The sequence below is a fragment of the Seriola aureovittata genome, chromosome 12 (assembly GCF_021018895.1).
Source record: "Seriola aureovittata isolate HTS-2021-v1 ecotype China chromosome 12, ASM2101889v1, whole genome shotgun sequence".
Lineage (NCBI taxonomy): Eukaryota > Metazoa > Chordata > Actinopteri > Carangiformes > Carangidae > Seriola > Seriola aureovittata.
The window spans coordinates 8,777,491-8,796,293 of record NC_079375.1 but is presented as its reverse complement, the minus strand read 5'-3'; the positions used below and the strand labels follow the sequence as shown (position 1 = coordinate 8,796,293).

At 38.6% G+C, this 18,803-nt stretch overlaps 4 protein-coding genes across 7 annotated transcripts; 3 read left to right on the top strand and 1 right to left on the bottom strand.

Annotated features, from left to right (window-relative positions):
* Window positions 1–373: 373 nt before the first annotated feature.
* On the bottom strand, window positions 374–2,608 carry lrrc42 (leucine rich repeat containing 42). 2 transcript variants are annotated; one of them, XM_056391977.1, is made up of 7 exons: window positions 1,969–2,608; window positions 1,745–1,876; window positions 1,523–1,641; window positions 1,328–1,413; window positions 1,134–1,247; window positions 969–1,053; window positions 374–842 (listed from the first exon to the last, which is right to left on the bottom strand). In XM_056391977.1, the coding sequence occupies exons 1-7, from the start codon at window positions 2,370–2,372 to the stop codon at window positions 547–549; spliced, it is 1,236 nt and encodes a 411-aa protein (XP_056247952.1). In that variant the 5' UTR covers window positions 2,373–2,608; the 3' UTR covers window positions 374–546. The 2 variants fall into 2 exon arrangements, with proteins under 2 accessions (XP_056247952.1, XP_056247951.1); XM_056391976.1 differs by having other exon boundaries at window positions 1,523–1,644; window positions 1,969–2,606.
* A 238-nt stretch (window positions 2,609–2,846) lies between these two features.
* Window positions 2,847–7,148, top strand: yipf1 (Yip1 domain family, member 1). Of its 2 annotated transcripts, none has more exons than XM_056392451.1 (10): window positions 2,847–2,874; window positions 3,209–3,332; window positions 3,561–3,724; window positions 3,852–3,932; window positions 4,058–4,145; window positions 4,244–4,360; window positions 4,478–4,644; window positions 5,237–5,419; window positions 6,128–6,222; window positions 6,530–7,148. In XM_056392451.1, the coding sequence occupies exons 2-9, from the start codon at window positions 3,299–3,301 to the stop codon at window positions 6,200–6,202; spliced, it is 909 nt and encodes a 302-aa protein (XP_056248426.1). In that variant the 5' UTR covers window positions 2,847–2,874; window positions 3,209–3,298; the 3' UTR covers window positions 6,203–6,222; window positions 6,530–7,148. The 2 variants fall into 2 exon arrangements, with proteins under 2 accessions (XP_056248426.1, XP_056248427.1); XM_056392452.1 differs by having other exon boundaries at window positions 2,849–2,924.
* Window positions 7,149–7,303: 155 nt separating this feature from the next.
* Window positions 7,304–9,485, top strand: zgc:113691 (uncharacterized protein LOC503529 homolog). The gene has a single exon (XM_056392453.1). It carries the CDS (start codon window positions 8,610–8,612, stop codon window positions 9,366–9,368), a length of 759 nt encoding a protein of 252 aa, XP_056248428.1. The 5' UTR covers window positions 7,304–8,609; the 3' UTR covers window positions 9,369–9,485.
* A 322-nt stretch (window positions 9,486–9,807) lies between these two features.
* On the top strand, window positions 9,808–18,240 carry ndc1 (NDC1 transmembrane nucleoporin). 2 transcript variants are annotated; one of them, XM_056391019.1, is made up of 18 exons: window positions 9,808–9,958; window positions 11,205–11,325; window positions 11,402–11,503; window positions 11,896–12,070; window positions 12,160–12,286; window positions 12,582–12,690; window positions 12,895–12,946; window positions 13,067–13,199; window positions 13,680–13,772; window positions 13,868–13,949; window positions 14,095–14,256; window positions 14,570–14,830; window positions 15,144–15,256; window positions 15,676–15,726; window positions 16,326–16,389; window positions 16,491–16,591; window positions 17,089–17,249; window positions 17,337–18,240. In XM_056391019.1, the coding sequence occupies exons 1-18, from the start codon at window positions 9,899–9,901 to the stop codon at window positions 17,398–17,400; spliced, it is 2,031 nt and encodes a 676-aa protein (XP_056246994.1). In that variant the 5' UTR covers window positions 9,808–9,898; the 3' UTR covers window positions 17,401–18,240. The 2 variants fall into 2 exon arrangements, with proteins under 2 accessions (XP_056246994.1, XP_056246995.1); XM_056391020.1 differs by lacking the exon at window positions 15,676–15,726.
* Window positions 18,241–18,803: the final 563 nt, after the last annotated feature.

Sequence of the window (18,803 nt, the reverse complement as noted above, 5' to 3'; positions counted from 1 at the left end):
TTGTTGACATGTATGTGACTTTTTTTCTGTCATTATATACCTTAGCTGCATTTGAGGTCTATCAGGAAACAAACATTTTCAACAGAAGACTAGCTGCAAAAAAAAAACAGTGGAACAATTTCTCAAGGGGATAAAACAACAAAATGCTGTCATTTAACATGTTTTTTTTTAAACATACCTGTGTACAATCATTTTTAAGTTAAACTACACTACAGTATGATACTATGATAGTACAAGGAGGATGTATTCATGGTTGGGTTTACGTGCTAGAGGGTCCCCTATTAACCCCTGACTCTCCTTTTTGTGCTGTGTGTAAAGTCAGTGTCTGCTTTGTGGTTTGACAAAATGACAAACAAGGAAATGGACACATACAAAATATTGACCTTTTATTTATAAAAAATAAATCTAAAACTCCACTAGTATCCAAGAAAAAGTGTTTACAGTTAACTAGGGGGAAAATTCTTGTAAAAATATTCTCGTTCCTTTGGGCCTAAATGTTACCTGTTAATGGTCACACTTGTGTTGTGCTCTTTATGGACGAATACCTCAATAGCTGTTCAACAATTCAATGTCCTCTGCAGTAAGCGCTGATGACGGCGAACGTTTTGTTGGAGGGCTACGACGTGAACTGTCACACCTTTCTGACTGACGCTGTCGTTTTTTGATGTTGTGCCACGAAGTCTTCTCTTGTTGATTTACCGTGTAAGGAACCTGTTTCTCAGGTATGTGATTCTTTGCTTCAGGTCTGTAGAAATGCAGTCTGTCTCTCTTGGCCTCCTCTTCACTCTCACATACCAGGGGTGCTGCATTCAGGACTTCTCTGACAAACTTCTGCCTTCCAACTACACAATAATGAGACTTTTATTACCATCCTAGGTAAAATGTCAAAACACTCAATTTGACTTACCCAGTAGACAGTTAGAATGTAATGCAATGTAACATGAAAAGAAAAATGAACAAAAACTTACAAAAGCGTAGAGCTGATGTTCTTGATTCTTCAATTTTCTTCTGTTTTGGCATTTGTGAACTATTCGTTTCCCACTGGTTTACAACCTGAAAACAAGGCAAGCATTTGTCAAACAGTATTACACCTTCAACATTTATACTTTTTATCAGTGTCTGTGGACATTTACCTGCTCTGCCCAACCTTCTGTTTTGCATCTTGAGTGATCAAAGATGTCCAGAGGTTTATCAGAACAAATGAGTCCCAACTGGTTCCATATGGTCGTTTTCAAACCTGCACCAAGCTGGAGGTATAAATTACATTTAGAGATCAGCATCACAATGAACTATAACCAGGTGTTACACACAAACATTACTGGCTTACCTTCAAACTAGTCCCAGATACGTCAAGTTTTTCAAGTTTGGGGAGGCATGTGAGGTATCTGAGGGCCCTCTCTGAGATGGGGTTATCTGTATATGAAAGAGATCAACACTGGACATCAACTTGTGACAGCTTTAAATATGAAGATAGTGGTATTTGTTTTACCATATGGAAGCAGTTAATATTCTATAAACTAACAGGAAACATCTAGAAGCTGAAGACAATCCAGTCCCTTCCTCATCATCCGGATAGGTGCAGTCAATCTTTGTAAGCCAACATCTGACAAATTGTTCCCACCGATGAAAAGCTGAATGAGGCTGCTAAAAATGAAATGCACAAGTGTTAGTAGTGTTTCGTTTTTGTTTGTTTTTTTGATTCGCCACAATGTTTCGTTGGAACTGAGAAGTCAGGTATTATTACTTTGCCAATGAGCTAGATGTTAGATGCTGGAATATCTCATGATCATCGCCCAGTCTGCAGCCAAACAAATCCAGAGACTTCAGACTGTGAAATGTTTTTATTTCTTCCATCCTCTCATGCAAAAGTGGAAACCTGCAGAAATGAAAGAGGGACAAGAAACGCTACGGTTTGTGGCAAAGATACTTGGGAGAAAGGAGATACAATACACTGGCACTATAACTTACCTGTTTCGTAGACAGAGGGATCCAAGCACCATCTGCCCATATGCATCACTAAATAACTGGAGGGCTTTTGGAGAAACATCTGTGTTTGAAAATACACGGTTCTCCTCTGCTGCTGCAAAAAGTCTGTCTCCTATTTGCTCAGGGAAACCCACCAGAGAGTCCACATGGTGAATATTGTCAGCTACGAACAACAGAGTGATATCAAAAAGAGATTTTGCGGTGTACCTCAGACTTCCCTCTGCATTGTAGGTGAATGTGAAATGTTCCTTTCTCAGCACAAACGGATTCGTCCTTCTGCATGATGACACTGGCTTTGGCTGTGCCAGGACTATGTCACTGACACGACGAAGGTTGCCTCTTTCACGGACATAAATAGTGCCATTGTCCATACCGAGGTCACACATTTTTACCGTGTCACAAAACTCTCAACTCATGCACGCTTAGCTAGCCGGCTAAAAAATAGCTCACTAGCTAGCTGATGAATAGCGTCGTTGACTTAAGCTAAAACCTCTCCCCAAAAATCCCCAAATATTTGTTAGCTATTCTAATTGTATTCCACATTACACTCCAAGGGTTTTACTACTTGCATGTATTTTGACAAGTATATCGAGTTCCGTTTGGTAATTCCACACAGGAAGTTATGATGGTTGAAGCTTTGCTCGCTAACTTCAAACTAAAAGTCTACTACTAATAGACGCTTGTTTCAGCATCCCAGGATACTAAAAAATCGTCATAAGTAGCACGAATTACACGTGGAAAAACACGTACAAACATCATAATTAATCTGGCATGACACGGGCAATCATATGTCACGTTTTTTAAAAAGTTCGAACGCTTACTTTGAAAATGTTTCCTAACAGGAAGAAGTCTTGTTGACATGTATGTCCTGGCCCAGGAAACGCAAAGGTTAGTTTGGAGGAGTGAAATGATTTTCATGAGTTTTGGGAGATAATTTGGTAAGCATGTATAGTTTAAAGAAACTAACAAAACGAAGTACTGGCTTCTTAAATATAAACGAGGCTTTTGTCATTTTTTTCGCCTCTAATGTTGCGTTAATCGGTTAATGTAATTGGCTAGTTGTTGATGAGCTGTCTAGGGAAGGCTTGGTAGCTAACTAGAAGCTAACTTACTACGTGTCTGTTTTCCTGTATTTCTCATTGTTTTGAACGGTTTAATCCAATGTAAGGAGAGGAAATAATTAGCCCTGGAAGCTAAATAAAGATGTTTCTTTCCTTCACAGTTTTCTAAGATTAAGGTGTTGCCTTCCTGCAACACTATCTAGCCGATAAGTTACTGAGAGGGGATCTCTGTTGAGAGTGAATCCGTGTAAATGGCGTCGACAAATGATCCATTTCAATTTCAAGGTGAGTGTCCACCAACATGTTTTTTGTCATTAAATGGAGTTGCCTCAGTGATGCTTTGCTAAAGTTTACAGCTCTCTCTCTATCAGTCTCTGTATCATCTGTACACGCACATCTCTCACTGCTCCCCCTGATGTAACTGCCTCACTGCCACGCTGCATACATCACTCAAAAAACCAACTGTCAAAACTTATGATTAATATTTTCCATTAATCTATGCCATGGATTTAGAATTTGAAGAAGCTGGCAGTCTATTAGAAGCCAACAGAGATGCAACCACCATAAGCATTGAAGATGAAGCTATCCAAGCTGAGAACCAGAGAAAATCTGGTGGTTTAACTGCTGGTGGTGGTGATGATGATGAGGACCCACTTGCCTATGACGACAAGTCTGAGGTCAGGACAAGACAAAAACTTATAGAGAAAGTGTGAATTTTTAACTATGAACCATTAAATGGTGTTGCATCAAATATTAATTTGATTAATTTTGTTTTCTATATGTTTTTTCTTTTTCCAATTAAAGCTTCTCTCTGGGCAAAAGAAAAGTGTCCCTTTCTGGACATTCGAGTACTACCAACAATTCTTTGACATTGAGACCCATCACGTAATATAATTACAACTTGTTTTAAGCACTTAACCACTATGACAATTTGTCATGTAACATAGAGTGCATCAGAACAAAGGTAGGTTTAATTAACCTGCATATGTAATGGGTATTATTTCTTTCAGGTGAAGGAAAGAATCATTGGATCAGTGCTGCCATGGCCTGGAAAGAACTTTATTCAGGTCTATCTTCGTCGAAATCCTGATCTTTATGGTTAGCACTTTTCATGTTCTAATTAGACAATTAGATGTTGTCCAGACAGACACACAATCGTTGATATCTTTGACAATTATTGATATTTGTGCTTTCAGGACCATTCTGGATTTGTACCACTCTTGTGTTTGCCATTGCTATCAGTGGTAACATATCCAACTTTCTGGTGCACTTAGGCAAGCCAAACTACAAGTATACCCCAGAGTTTGGTAAAGGTAAGCGCTCTTATTCTTTGGTATTCACAGCTCACTTGCTCAGTTTGAGTGTAAGAGGAAACTATACTGTAAATTCCTCTTAAAATCTCTTATCTTTAAATGTACTGTGTTTTCCAGTGACCATAGCTGCAACAGCAATCTTCAGCTATGCTTGGTTGGTGCCTCTTGCCCTCTGGGGTTTCCTGCTATGGAGAAACAACAAGATCATGAACTTGGTGTCATACTCCTTTATGGAGATAGTCTGTGTGTACGGCTATTCACTTTCAATATACATTCCAGCGGTGGTAAGATATGAAATTTTCTTTTTATCTCAGAATAACAGGAGTTACAGCTGATAACATCCACAGTCATTTTTCATATGCTATGTCAGGTTGTGATGCATTTTCACTACAACTAAAAGTAGCTCTTTATATTTTGGCTTAAAATCTCTGTAACATTTAGCTTTATAAAAGTATAATATTTGGCATTTTGGAATGAAACAGTTGTGTTTAAAAGCTACTCTGATGCATTTAGAGTGACTTCTAAGCTGCATATGCTGTGCCTCAATTACAACAAGATGTGGCAACATAAATTAGCTCAGAAACCACAGCAAAGCATTGTTCAACACATTTTGAACACAGCATGTCATGAAGGTCTCAAAATACCATATGAATTGACTTTAGAGCTGTGTATTGACTAATTGTATATAATACAAAATATTCTTACCTCTCATTATATTGTAATGTTTCCCCTCCCCTGTATCATTAATACATTTAGGGCTTTGTTTTTTGGCTTGTAGTATTTCTCATTAAATGAGGCACATACACACTGTTCATCCAAATGTTTGACTGATTCTGCACATGTATTTTAATGATGCACTGTTGTTTCCTAAATAAGGTCTTATGGATTCTTCCATATCAATGGCTGAGGTGGACCTCCATCGTGGTGGCTCTTTGCCTTTCTGGGTCAGTGCTGATGATGACTTTCTGGCCTGCAGTCCGGGATGACCACCCCAAAGTGATCATAGCAGTCATGTCAGCCATTGTGTTGTTCAACGCCCTGCTTGCTGTTGGTTGTAAGGTAATTGTGCCATAGCTATGATGCTTCTTTTACATAACTTTTGTGGTAGCATAAATTCCAAATTGAAAAGATATGGAAAATAAATCTGTTTGGGGAAATAAGATACAACATTCATTGTCCAGCTTTGGCAAACTACATCTGCACTAATTCAATTGATTCAAGCTGCCTGGCCATCTTGGTATAGATAACAATGATTGACTTACTCTCAATTGTCTTCAGTGATCTCAGTGGCATGGCCAAGTCTTGACCCAACTTGTCTACGTCAATCACGGACTAAACTATACAGACATTTTTGCGTGTCTCTCCCTGTGTGTTTCTGGGAAATGTCTATACCTGATAGTGTCAAGTTAACTCCCTCTAGGGAGATTCTCTTCATTGGAAACTGTGACCGCATTGCTAACTGGTGTGACAACGGGCTGTTAGTGCACTTCTTAATGTGAATACTGTCAGTTCTGCACTGCAGGAGTATCATCTGTCTGGTCACATTCATGTAATTAGTCTACAAAGTAAGCCATGTCTGAAGGCTGACCAAGATGAATGGATTTCAGAAATGCTGTATTCTCTCTTGTAACACTGAACATTTGCTGCACACTTACGCTCAGACACTCCAGTTTTAGTTCTTGATTGATGAGTAGTTTCTCTTAATCATGTAATTGCCTCTTTTCAAGTTATTTTTTCACTATTTCCCTTATTTTCTTGTTTTTTCAGGCCTATTTCTTTAGCAACCCACAACCAGATCTACCACCTAACTCTACAGCAATCGAGGTGAAGCCTTCGTCATGAAAGCCTTTCATTGTTTGAAGGTAAACAATAGTGACACAGAAGCTTTTAAAGCCATGAGCCCATTGTTCAAATACACTAATAACCTGATGCATGTAAGTCATATTTCTCCACTTTGTGCTTTCTCATGGTGGTTTTTATTTTTGCACTCAATTGTTTAAAGAATAATGAGCTCCTAGGGCAGTAGCAGCTCTACACTGTTGTCCTATTTTAGTGGCTGTGGCTCAAGCTTGTGTTATTTTGACCTGCTAGAGGAGAACATATGACACCGGACATCCTCTACACGATTTCTCCTTCCCAAAGCAAGTGTTATTCTTTTTTAAATTGCAGGTTCTCCTGTTGCCTTATTAGAAAGAATCGGGTTGCTGTGGTGATGAAGTCATTGGTCGTCTAGATTTCACCTGCACTTGGACATTCTGGCTTAAGACCTTTAACCCAGTGTGTATACTTAGTGCACCTGCATGACCTTTGGAAATGAACACCACTATTAAGTATGTTTTTTCTTATGGGATGGGTTCTAAATTAACAAAGCACACAAGATCTCTTTTAGTATGGTAATTTTATGCTTTATAGTTCTTAGGTTGAAATATACAGATAACCAGTATGAGCAGTGATGTGGTGGCAGTTTGTATATGCATTTTTTATATACCTATAAAGACAACTGGTTTGTATATGTATGTACAGAATTTTCCACATAAACAGGACAACAATTATAGGTATTGGTAAGATTTTCAAGGGTTTGGACTTATTATGTACACAGAGTTACTGTATTTTTCTCTAACTGATATAAGTGCCCTTAGCTAATGCCAAAGACCCATCGCAAATGTCCAAGTGATTTACAACTTGTGTAACTATTTTTGTAATTCATTTGTTTTCTATTGTTACAGACTGCATTTGATGAAATTTAATATGTCTGTTTCATGGGGAATAAAATAAAACATGGTCTATGTGTGGACCACTTTTATTAATGAAATCATCAATGTCATGACAGTGATCAATTTACAGTTCACCTAGAGCCTATTTTCCATCATAAATTAGACCATATGAACAGATTATCTGCATACTGGCTTTACCCATATTAAAGAAATAATTCAACAATTTAGGAAATATGCTTGTTCGCTTTCTTGTCATGAGTTGCATCGGAGGATTGAAACCGGTCTCATGTCGCTAGTATGAATATGAAGCTGCTGCTGGTTAGCTTAGCTTAGCATAACGATCGGAAACGGAGGGAATAAGATACAGTGTGTTAATTAGCAAGCTTTATTGGTGCTGGAACGAAGATTTTGTTACATTCAGACAGAGCCAGGGTTGCTATTTCCACATGTTTTAGTGCATTTCTTTTTTTTCATTAAAACCTAAAAAAACAAGGCTGAATATCAATTGAAATTCAAATTAATTTGAAAACGTTGAGAAAATATCCTCACACCGAATCTAATCACTTTAGTGTTTTGTCATTTAGTTCCTAATAAATTGCATCTGAATTCAGTGTTTTCCACCTGTAATAACAATGAGTTTGCATCTGAAGTCCATGTAAAAAATTGTGTAAGGACTCTGGATACTTGCATCATATACATTATAATATTAAAAAATATATATTATTATTATTATTATTATATATAGATATCAATACATTTTCTTCCAGTAAACTTTTAAGTTTTAGGTAGTACAACCTTAATTCACCCCAGCTCCCCCACATGTAGGCAACGTGACTCTTTTCTGCCAGCTCCTGATACCATTAAAGGCTGCCAGTACATTTCAACAGTTGGACATTTTAAATATTTAAGGGAGAGATTGTAACCAATAGGTAACTTCAGCAATCCAAAGAGAGTATCCAACTTTAAAAGTAGACATTTGGCTGCTGCTTCTGTTTTTCCAACTATCTATCTTTACTGTCATGTGGTTGAGCAAACTGATAGAATCTACTGTGTCGCTGTTTGGATACACAGATCCCCTGCAGTGGAAAATGTTACTTATGTATGTAAAGCCTGTTTCTACAAGCACTCAGCGCGTTGTCAGCACCTCACACACAGGGGACCTAAGTTAACACTTTACAATATTTCCATTGATCAATAAGGGCACAGTTTTTAGATTAATTAACAAAACCGAAAAAAAAATTGTGTCACTTGAAACGGTGTCAAAGGGATTGTGGTGCCCTAATTAATGGTCATTCTAGCCCCAGCTTTGAGTTACACAGGAGCTGCCTGTCAAACAGATAACCCTTTTAGAGGAATGTCACCTGCCTCAGTCTCAGGCATGCAGGCAGCTGCTCGTGTTTGTGGATTTATTAGCCCAATTCTCGAGGACTATTTGAATTGCTTTTTATATATATAAATTTTTTTTTTTTTTTTTTAAGAAAATGCCTTTTTCATTTTAATATTTTTATATTGTGATTTGAAAACCTTTCCATAGGATGGCCACCTCAAATGGGAAAGGTGAAAAAGTGTCCAAATTTGAGACTTTAAAACTGTTGGAGAAATGCAGAAAGGAAAGAGATGATGCCATGCACAGAGAAAGTGTTCTCAGAGAGAAACTCCGACAGTATGAGTCAAGGATGCGTTCAACTGAGGCTCTGAAACAGAAACTGAAAACCATGACCATGGACAACAAGGAGCTGAGGAAACAGGTGAAGGCTCTTCGTACTGAGATTGGACTTGAATGCAGCCCCAAGTTCAATGGAAAGACCACAAAGGACATAATCAATGACTTGCATGAGAAGGAGCGTGAGTGCAGTTCCTTGGTGGAGAAGGCTGGGAAACTGAGCCTGACCATTGATGATTTGACATCAGAGTTGGCAAATACAGTCACGTCTAAAACTCTTTTAGAGGACCAAGTTCAGTCATTGCAACAAAACCTCAAGGACATGACAAATAATCAGCGCCGTTTGCTAAAGCTGTGGGAGGACAAGAAGGCCCAGAGGGAGCAGTTCGCCCTCCCTGCAATTACGCAGAAACCTGGACAGAAACCATTTATTCATAAAGCAATTCAAACTGAGATGTCCATCAGTTCATCACAAAAGCTCCCAGTCAATGCTTTTGAGACCAAGCCATTCTCTCGGGACAATGACAAAAAGACTGTTTTGGATAAACACAGTTTTCCAACTTATGGAAATGGCTATCACCACGACAAGAAAGCTTTCATGCATGATGAAACTAAAGGAATTCAGAACTGATTAGATTCTAACAGAAAAAGACAGCCACTAACGCTCTGCTTTAATAAAGTAGAGCAGAGATATAGCTAATAATCATTGGTCATCACTAATGTTGTACTTGACAAATAAATGAGTAAAAGGAGATATAATATAAACAATGAGTATGACTTGTCCTGGTGCCTTGTGTAAATTACGGTAATCTTGTGAGAATGTTGTTATACCAGCATTTGTATCATTTGAGGTGTTGCTTCACTTTTTAGTTATGTCTAAATCAACCTTTAACCAAAACATTTTCATTGTAATTATTGTTTATGACCTTATGCAATTTAATAATGGTTTAAATTTACTGTACATGTATAATTTTTGTTCAACAAGCAGATTTAAAGTAAATCCATATGGATCATGTGAACCGCTGGCAGCAGGCAGGAAGATGGACAGCTATTAACCTGGGTCCTTCAAAGGTCTTTTGAGTGCATGTGGCGCGATATGGGAAACTGAGTGGAGACTAGTTTGACAGCAGGACAGCCGGGGAGAGTTTAATCACCGTGTGGATGTCTATTTATCCAAACAACATGTTTTCTACAAAGCAAACTTGTTGGTTTATCCGCAAGGTGAGTATTTTGTCTTTTGAAATCCGTTCTTCATTCATAACAGAAAGTGTTTTGCTTGTGCTAGCTTGCTAACTGCTAACTTTGTGTTTATGCTAGTTTATGTGAACGTAGCTAACAGGCGCTCTTTCAGCTTTTAAAAATACAGTTTGGATTATCGAAAACAAAATAGCAAAATGTCCGTTTGTACATACGTTATAAACACGAGACAATTAAAAACTGATATTTAGACATGTTGGTATACACCTTTCGTTTTAATCCGCATACCGTTTTCTTTTAACCTACTTTGGAAAAAAGTTAACCAAACCTCCCAGGATTAAATTAATCAAAGTTGATCATTGTACTGGATAAATCGCATTCACCTACTAGACTGAACACAAAAATAACATTATGTAGTCCCGTGTAAACTGTATCATATATTATAGATACATTTCCTGTTATCCCTGTTAGCTGTTCTGTTTGTCTGCTGTATATTAATGCTGAACTGATTGAACATTCATTTATGTCACCTTGCTTTGGTAAATGAGAAAAATAACCTGATGATAATAATAATCTTGTTGGATCAAATCATGAAGTCCTGTGTAAACTGTATTATAACTAAATTAAAAGAGGTACAATGATCAAATTAGCAAAATCCAGCAAGAGAGCTCAATCATATTAGAAAAAAACTTAGAATATGTAAATGCTTTCTCAATTTTTAGGGACACCAGTTTGTTTATATTTTCGAAAATGTGTTTACCCTGGAAGAACAGATGCTTCATTGTTCTTAGTGCAGATGAACAGAAAATTCAAGTGTCGATCTCAAATGTACATTTTTGATGTATCATTCAGTGCATACATCAAGTCAGTTGTTTGTAACCCAAAATATGCCTGAAATGGCCTTAAAATCTGTACAGCATGAGACACCCTATAGATAAGGAAAACTCTCCAAAAAGCGCTTTAACATGGAAAAAAAGGAACAATGGAGGAGGGATCCCTCCTCCATGAATACTACATAAACCCACAAAATCATTCAGTGGGGGTCCTTAACATTTAGAGCAACAAGGGATATTTATATTATAATAGGTCTGTGGAAAGAAGTGAGAAAATGGTTCTGAATAAACCACTGTAAGACAATTTAGAATTAGCTTAATACTTTTGAATATACTCTCAATTAAATGTCACAGTTGTGACAGTTACTGTCCTATAAAGGTGAGTTAATGCTTGTGTATTTGTGAGATATATAATAATGACTGACTTCTCTGTTCAGGTGATTTGCTGGAGAGCAGTGGCCAGTATTGCTTGGGCTGTCCTGTTGTTGCCACCCATCACAGCAGTTTTTGTAATCCTCAGCAGGTTCAATCTTCTCCACCCCATCCACACGATAACAGGTCAGTCACCATGTTCCTTTTGAGATTTGAGCTGTGTGAAGTTGTGTGTGAAGCTTACACTTGTCTTTACCCACAGAATGTTTCTCCCTGTTAACGAGTGCAAGTGCCATCTTCTCCTTCATCCTGCTGGGTGGAGTGATACTCGTGGTGGGGTTCTTAAACCTGGAGTATTATACAGGTGAGTTGCAGGCTTTGAAAAAGATATGATCTTGAGGATATTATATTTGTTGTTATTTAAAGTTGACTTTGTTTTGAAAGCTGTCTTGTAATCAACAGGTTATTTGGATGACAATATTTATGTCACTTTAACAAAGTGACATAAATGAATGCTCATCAGTTCAGCATTATATACAGCAGACAAACAGAATAGCTAACAGGGATAGGATATGTATCAACAGTACTCAGGACTACACAATTTGATCCAAAATGGTTATTATTATCAGTTTTTGTGTAAGGAATGATATATACATTGCAGTTTAATACATCCCTGTATATTCCTCTGATACAATGTTGGGAACAGTCTCTTAAAAATGGTTGATGTAACTGTATTGTTCTTCTGTTTCTCTTTAGTCATCCCAGCTATTGCATGCTCAAAAATCGCCCTGTTGGGTCAGCTGCTCCACCCTCGTCAGTTTCTCAACTCCCTTGTCCACTGCATCATGGGATTAATTGTGGCTTGGTGTTGTGCCGTCTTCATTGGGGGCAGCTATGAGACGCTCAGCTACCCATGCATGCAGAGTGATGGGTAGGCAGTTGCCACATAAAACTACAACATTGAGCTTTATGCGCTTCAGCCATTGTCTAACTGCCTCAATTTGTTATCTACACTTACAGTTCCTCTCAGATGTGTCTGAATGAATATCACCTCGTCCTTATGCTGGCTGGAGCCTTTGTTGGATTTTCTCACAGTCTATTGGGTGTGATCCACAACATGAACTATGTCTCCTTCCACACTGTCCAGGTGTGTGATATGAGGTTACTCATTTATCTGACGGAAAATTTTCTTTTCATGAATGGCTTGGTCTCATATGTAATGACTGTGACAGTGTGAATATACCTCTACTGCCAATCTAGATGAATACATGCATATTTCCTGAACCCTGGTGTCTCTAACTACAGACTGTGCACCCAATACCACCTTAAATAACCTATTGAGCCCAAACAATTAACCCGAACTTTAGAAAACAAAAATACCAGCTATCTATGTTGAGTTCCATGTAGTTATTGTTATTCATGCTTACCTGTTATTTCCCCAGCAATACAAATACCTTCGCTTCAAGGGATCCCTGCCTTTGGTGGTGAAGTGCAGTGCCACTCAAGCGCTTTACTCTATCAGGAACTTCATTGCTTTGTATTTCTTTTTGGGTAAGTGACCTTTGTTAATGATGAAAACTCCACTAACTCAAAGCTCCTACATCTGAAAACAAACTGCGTGAGAAGTTTAAGCTTTCGGGGTCTTTTTAAAAGTCACTTTTATTTATTGTACAGTTATTGTTCTTGAACGCTGCTTTTATTCTACACAAAGCTACTAGAAGTAATAGATAAAATATTTTAATTGAATATTAACAGGATACATTCCAAGAGCATGGATCTGTAAGACTCTGAATCTTCACTTGAACAGGTCAGTACAGTTTCTTTGATTATTTACAATTAAACAAAAATACTTGTTAATGTTTTGGCCATGGCCAGACTCTGGACCAATGTAAAACATTGCATGTTTGTGTGCAATCTCCACCTCCAGCTCCATCCACGCTCTTGACAGCATAGCTGGACTGCTGGACCTGTCCTTGCTCTACCAGCTGTGGATGAGTGCCACCTTCCTCCTCTTTACGTGGTACATCACTCTGCTGCTCTTCAGGATATTTGTCACAGAGGTATGTTTTTTTCTTTCTTCTTTTTTTTTTTTTAAGAATTTTAAGTGTTTGTTTTATTTTTGTGTAACAATTTCTGCTTTGATTAACATTGTTTTTTTTACTTTTACTGATCTGCTGGTAAGCTGTTACTAATTAACCTTACACACTACATGATCAACATATCTCCTGACCATTGTGATCACCATAAAGTAGCACACTCTGCAGTTTCCGTTGGCCAGTTCATGAATGACTTAAAAGTAAGGTGTAGTGTCGCAAGGCAAAGACAACTCCTGTTTGCCTTTAATTATTTAGAGACACTAGGGGGCAGCGTTGTCATTGCTTTGATTGTTAAAGTTTTTGGAAAAACACCAGTCTTAACAGGGTTGTGTGAATATCATGGGTAAATGTCTCACTGTTATCTTACATGATCAGTCAAAAATAATAATTAAGAAGCCTGGCTTAATAAGTTAATATGTTATCGAACATGTTTCTCACTTTCAGGTGTGCAGTTTTCCTGTGCAGTCATCATTTAATGAAGATGTCCACCAGTGTCTTCCCAAAGTTCTTACAGGCAAGCAGCCAATGATATTAAAGGTAAGTAAAACAGATGTTGATTCTTTCACGTTGACTCTTTCTTGTGTGCCTGCTGATTCCCAAATTTTGGTTGTGATTCCCTCCCCAAATTTTAGTTCCTAGCTCTGCAGGACTTGGCTCTGCTGTCTCAACGTTCCCCATCACGGCGCTGTGAAGTCTTCAGTCTGAGTCAGCCAGGTCTGTTATGTAATCCATGCAGAAAACAGGTTCTTGCTTACGCTTAGTAAAATAAATCTCAACACACTTCAGATTGTATTTTCAGCTCAGAACAAAAGCAAAATGTGTTTAGTGTACTGTATGTTTTCATTCTTGTCTTCCTCAGGTGGCCATCCTCATAACTGGAACGCCATCAGTAGGGAGTGTCTGTCTCTGCTGGCTGATCTGACCCAGAGACTTGTAGCCTATCATGACACTGTAGCAACCAATGGCAGGGCCAAATCACTGTCTACTGGAAGTGAAAGGAAGACTTCATCTGAGACATCAGGTACGTTGTTGTAAACCAGTGGTTGATATTAGTGAAGACCTAGTCATTTATGGAAACGTTTATTTGATAAATTCTGTTTGGAAAAGTTATAAAAGCCCTGATATATTATATAATTACATATTTTATGTAGTCTTGGACACATGTTGTAATAGCTTTCGTTGTGAATAGTAATTAGAAGGCTAATGCCTAGGAAATTGACACAGTCCATCAACTATCATAAAGATCTTTTTTAATCTGAAAACTGGGTGAAAATGTTAAAGAAATGTAATTGTTTATGACCTTAACCCTCTGTCCTTTTTCTTTTTCTTTCAAGTAATCTCAGGTACAGAAGATCTGATGTCCCCGAGGCCCACTATGTTTATGAAAACCCCAGCTTCAGTCTTTTCCCGCTCTATTATTGGAGGTGCACAGAGCCCTCTGACGGTACCATTCACTCCTGACCTGGACAGCCCATTTGCTTCTCCAGCCCTGCGGCGCCTCACTGCTCCAGCAGAACAATGCTCTCCGTGGTACGGCACGGTGCAGAGCCCACACATCATGAGGAGAGCACCAAAACTCTGGTCCACCTCCACAGGTGAGAGGAGGCTCATGAAAAATGACAGGTCACTCAGATCTGTTATACATAGATCTGAAACTGATAATATGTTAAGTCATTTTTGAGGTGTAATTTTCATCCTTCTGTATATTTTTTCACCTGAAATGATTGAACTAATCAGCTAATTTCAGCTATTGCTACAGGTTTCGAACTTCTTGCGTGGCAGTATGCCAACTTGTCAGTGGCTCAGGGGATCATTACATTATTTACTAGTGGATAGATGATTGATTAGATATCTAAGAGTCCAGCTTTCTTGTTTCAATATGTGACGTTGTCCTCTATCTGTCTGTAGATTCACAGGCCAACGGCAGTCTCCCACCATCCCCTGCCTCGGTTCCCAGTCCCAAGCAGGAAGCCTCCAAACCAAGTCTCCTGGCTCAGTTCCTCCAGAACAGAAAAGAACAGGTACATCAGCCTTGTTACAGAGCAGAATTATAATGGTACTGTCTGTCCAGCATTGTGCTTCTGACAAGGCTTTTCACACTTAGCATTTAATACTTTTGGATAGTATCATAAGAGTCAAACGCAATGGGATGAGTTGTGACTGAAATAAGGATCAAGTTCTCAACAGCTTCTGCAAAATGTATCTAATGTGGAGCCTGGTTACTGATGTACTAATGATAACTTCTGCTTTATATAGTAAGGGTCACATCATCTGCCTTCTATTCTGGTGGGAGTGTATATCCACTTCAAATGTGGAGATATCTCAAATATATATTTTTTTTGCAAGGGTCTCAGCGCAGGGTTAAGTGCTTTTATTTGTGCTCATTATTCTTGCCTTGTTTCCATACCAAAACAACTTTACACTTAATTGTCCCATTCAGGTTAAAAATTTCTTGGCAAAGCGGGTGCTGATAATGTATTTGTTTAACAAGGTAAGGATGTGTGGCATGTGCATGCTAATCTCCCTTTAGGCTTCTGACCACCGAGGGTCTTCCTGTATGCTCTTGTCTGACACAGTAGATTTTCCTTTGGTTTCAACAAATCTAACAACCTCACCCTGCAGGCATTACTAATTCATCTCCTGGTTGGACCTAGTTGTTCAGCCATTACTAATGTAGCTCTTTTCCACCCATCTAGCTGTTACAATGAGCCTTACTAATTACCTTAAAAGCTTGAATTAAGGAGTTGTATGACATGTCGCTATTGTTAGTTGAGTACTATAAAACAGGTGTTAATCGATGTTTAGAAATCTTGTTTTTGTGATTGTATCAAAAGTGTGACGTACTGAAGGGTTAATCAGAGCTAAATATCGTACTTGCATTACACCTCTTCCTTTATGTAGAAACTACCGGTAGTTTGGTAAGCCTGCTTTGCTTTCTGAGGTTTATGCATCTTCCTTTAAGCACGCATGCATGCTGTAGTGTAGTCTCACTAAACCGTGTCCAAGTAACAAATTCCTTATTAATCGACCTGAAACCTGCTATTGTCAATTGAAGAGAGAACTCCTACTAGCTAACACCGTGTCTTGCAGCTTCCAGAAGCCTCGAGTCAGGCCCTCTTTGCTGACAGCCAGGCTCACATCTGGGCTTTAGAAGGTAGGAAGAGATGGTGGACCCAATAAATAATTTTTCATTTGATATGGATGCATCCTCTTAACTCCAACATGTTCATTATTTCCTCTAATATCTGCCCGCAGGACTGTCTTATCTTGTTCAAGCCTCCTTCTCAGAAGACCAGTTTGGGGTTGTACAGACTACATTACCCAGCATTCTCAGCTGCATGCTGGTCTTGCAAGAGGTAAGCTGGTTTACTGTACTTGTGAATTAAAATAAAATAAAAATGCGACCTTGCTAAAATAAGTAACTGTTCATCCAAATCACAAAAAATGTTCACATTATCAACATGGTAAATTTTTACATGATGCATGTAGTCTAGACACTTATGGTTTTATTTGACAAGGTTTTGAGTTGTCCACTGCTGAGATTTTATCAGTTTGATCAATTTGTCGGGCAAGAAGCAGTTCTGTGTCTGTGCAGCGTTCAGTCACTGTTCAGTTTGAACTGCTATTACTGTCCTTGTGTTGTGCGAGGAAAAGAAGCTGAGACTGAGATTTCAGTCACTACATAAAGGATTACATCAACAATGTAGTGACACGATGACATGGTTACACAGACACGCCATGCACACACAACAGAGCCTCATTACACTGCAGGGTAGATGCAGGGAAAACAAACGGCTGCTGTTACTTTGAATTGTATGCACACTGACAACAGTCGTGTCCTCCTCGTCTCCAGGCTGTAGATCGTCACTTCAAGCTGCCTCATGCCTCCAGTAAGCCCGTCAGGTCGACAAGCAGCATGGGAGACTCGACTTACAAAACACTGCGCTTTGCTCTCAGGGCCACACTCAAGACTGCCATCTACAGGATAACAACCACTTTTGGTGATCACTTAAAGTAAGGCCTGTCATTAAAAATTCACTTTTTTTATCCAATGGAAAAAAGATGATTATACTGAGTATATACATTTTTTTATATCCTCAGTGCTGTTCAGATGTCTGCAGAGCACCGGAAAAGACTGCAGCAGTTTCTGGAATACAAGGAATAACAGACCTGACACTTGGCTCCTGTGCCTTTGGATTCCTATCAGTTTGATGTGACTGTGTGTGTGTGTGTGTGTGTGTGTGTGTGTGAACACATCAGCTTAAGTGAGGCAACAAGTGAAAGCCCATGATAGTGCCTCTTTTAATATCTACGTCTGCACTATGTCGTGGAGGATTGTTCGATAGTCTAGACATCTCCTACATGTGTGAGGTGGGGGAAGGACTCCAGCTGATAGACTGCACCAAGTTTGCAGGGGCTTTAACAGACTATTACCTCCTGTGTTTGGGAGATTTAAACCAGCTGACTGCATGGATTAGCAACTCATTCCAAAAGAGGATTGTTTCATAAAATAATATCACAATATTATATTTGATTTTTTGTCGATTGGGATGGGTTGTGAAGGGCTATTTTTACTGCATTATGTACAAGCTTGGTTTTGGTTTCATATTTCATCTGCTGTCCTCTTGAATTATATCCTTGTGATTTTCAAATCATTTTGTGTCAAGTGAGATGAGTGAAAGAAATGGCCCAAATTGTTAAAGTAGCCAGCAGGAATGTGCTCTGTGTTATGAGAGCCTCAGTTCACAGTTGTTGAAATATGTGTTCCTGGATCTGGTTTTGTTGTAGACACCACCCAGAGAACTGGTTTACAGCTGTGCAAATCAGTCTCGGTTCTCTAACTAAAAAACACAACATAATTAGATTTACAAATCAGACGTCACTGTTTCTACATGTAACCATCTTGTTTTTGTCAGTTTTGTTCATGTGAAATTAGGCTGTCCATTATGTCACGAGTTTGAGTTTTCACTCAGAGAAATGTTGAATAAAACCATGATATAACGATCATTTTTCAGATCATTTCTCAGGTGAAATAACGGTTTTAGTTCTGTTCATCATAAATTATGGTTACTTGGGTGGCTTTTTACATAATGGAGAAAAAGTGTAATGCAAGAGGTCATGGGAATATGACAAGAGGCAGGCATCGACTAAACAAAACGGAGCTCTTGTACACCAATGTTATGCAAGTGTGAGGTGCTTCAGATGTGGACAGTTGAAGTATAATGGAAACTGATTTAAAAAACCACAGAGTAATGAATCCTCAAACTGGCAACTCTAAAACACTGAATTATCAGACAGCAGACCTTTTGGACAAAGACGTGCCTCTGCTCAAAACATCCTTTACTATAATAGGCATTTTCACAGAAGACATTTTGACTTGTCATTGTAGGAACAGCATAGCTTTTATTGATGGATTTAACAATGACATTTGGGCTCCAGGAGTCCCGCTGTGTTCAGGCTCAGTGTGACACTGAAGCAGCTAAACAGAATTCAGCCACCATTAATTTCATTATTTAAACATGTGCTTTTCCTACTGCGAAATGTCAAAATGTCCTCTCATTGAAAATC

What these genes read in the sequence shown, in the direction of transcription:
- zgc:113691 (XM_056392453.1), top strand. Translation starts at nt 8,610, where the DNA reads ATGGCCACCTCAAATGGGAAAGGTGAAAAAGTGTCCAAATTTGAGACT.
- yipf1 (XM_056392451.1), top strand. Translation starts at nt 3,299, where the DNA reads ATGGCGTCGACAAATGATCCATTTCAATTTCAAG. An exon ending in TGATCCATTTCAATTTCAAG is followed by an intron (nt 3,333 to 3,560) that starts GTGAGTGTCCAC and finishes CCATGGATTTAG; the next exon opens with AATTTGAAGAAGCTGGCAGT. An exon ending in CAATATACATTCCAGCGGTG is followed by an intron (nt 4,645 to 5,236) that starts GTAAGATATGAA and finishes TTCCTAAATAAG; the next exon opens with GTCTTATGGATTCTTCCATA.
- ndc1 (XM_056391019.1), top strand. Translation starts at nt 9,899, where the DNA reads ATGTCTATTTATCCAAACAACATGTTTTCTACAAAGCAAACTTGTTGG. An exon ending in TCCAGAACAGAAAAGAACAG is followed by an intron (nt 15,257 to 15,675) that starts GTACATCAGCCT and finishes TGTCCCATTCAG; the next exon opens with GTTAAAAATTTCTTGGCAAA. An exon ending in ACTTTTGGTGATCACTTAAA is followed by an intron (nt 17,250 to 17,336) that starts GTAAGGCCTGTC and finishes TTATATCCTCAG; the next exon opens with TGCTGTTCAGATGTCTGCAG.
- lrrc42 (XM_056391976.1), bottom strand. Translation starts at nt 2,372, where the DNA reads ATGTGTGACCTCGGTATGGACAATGGCACTATTTATGTCCGTGAAAGA. An exon ending in ACATCTAGCTCATTGGCAAA is followed by an intron (nt 1,645 to 1,744) that starts GTAATAATACCT and finishes TTTCATTTTTAG; the next exon opens with CAGCCTCATTCAGCTTTTCA. An exon ending in TATCTGGGACTAGTTTGAAG is followed by an intron (nt 1,248 to 1,327) that starts GTAAGCCAGTAA and finishes TTATACCTCCAG; the next exon opens with CTTGGTGCAGGTTTGAAAAC.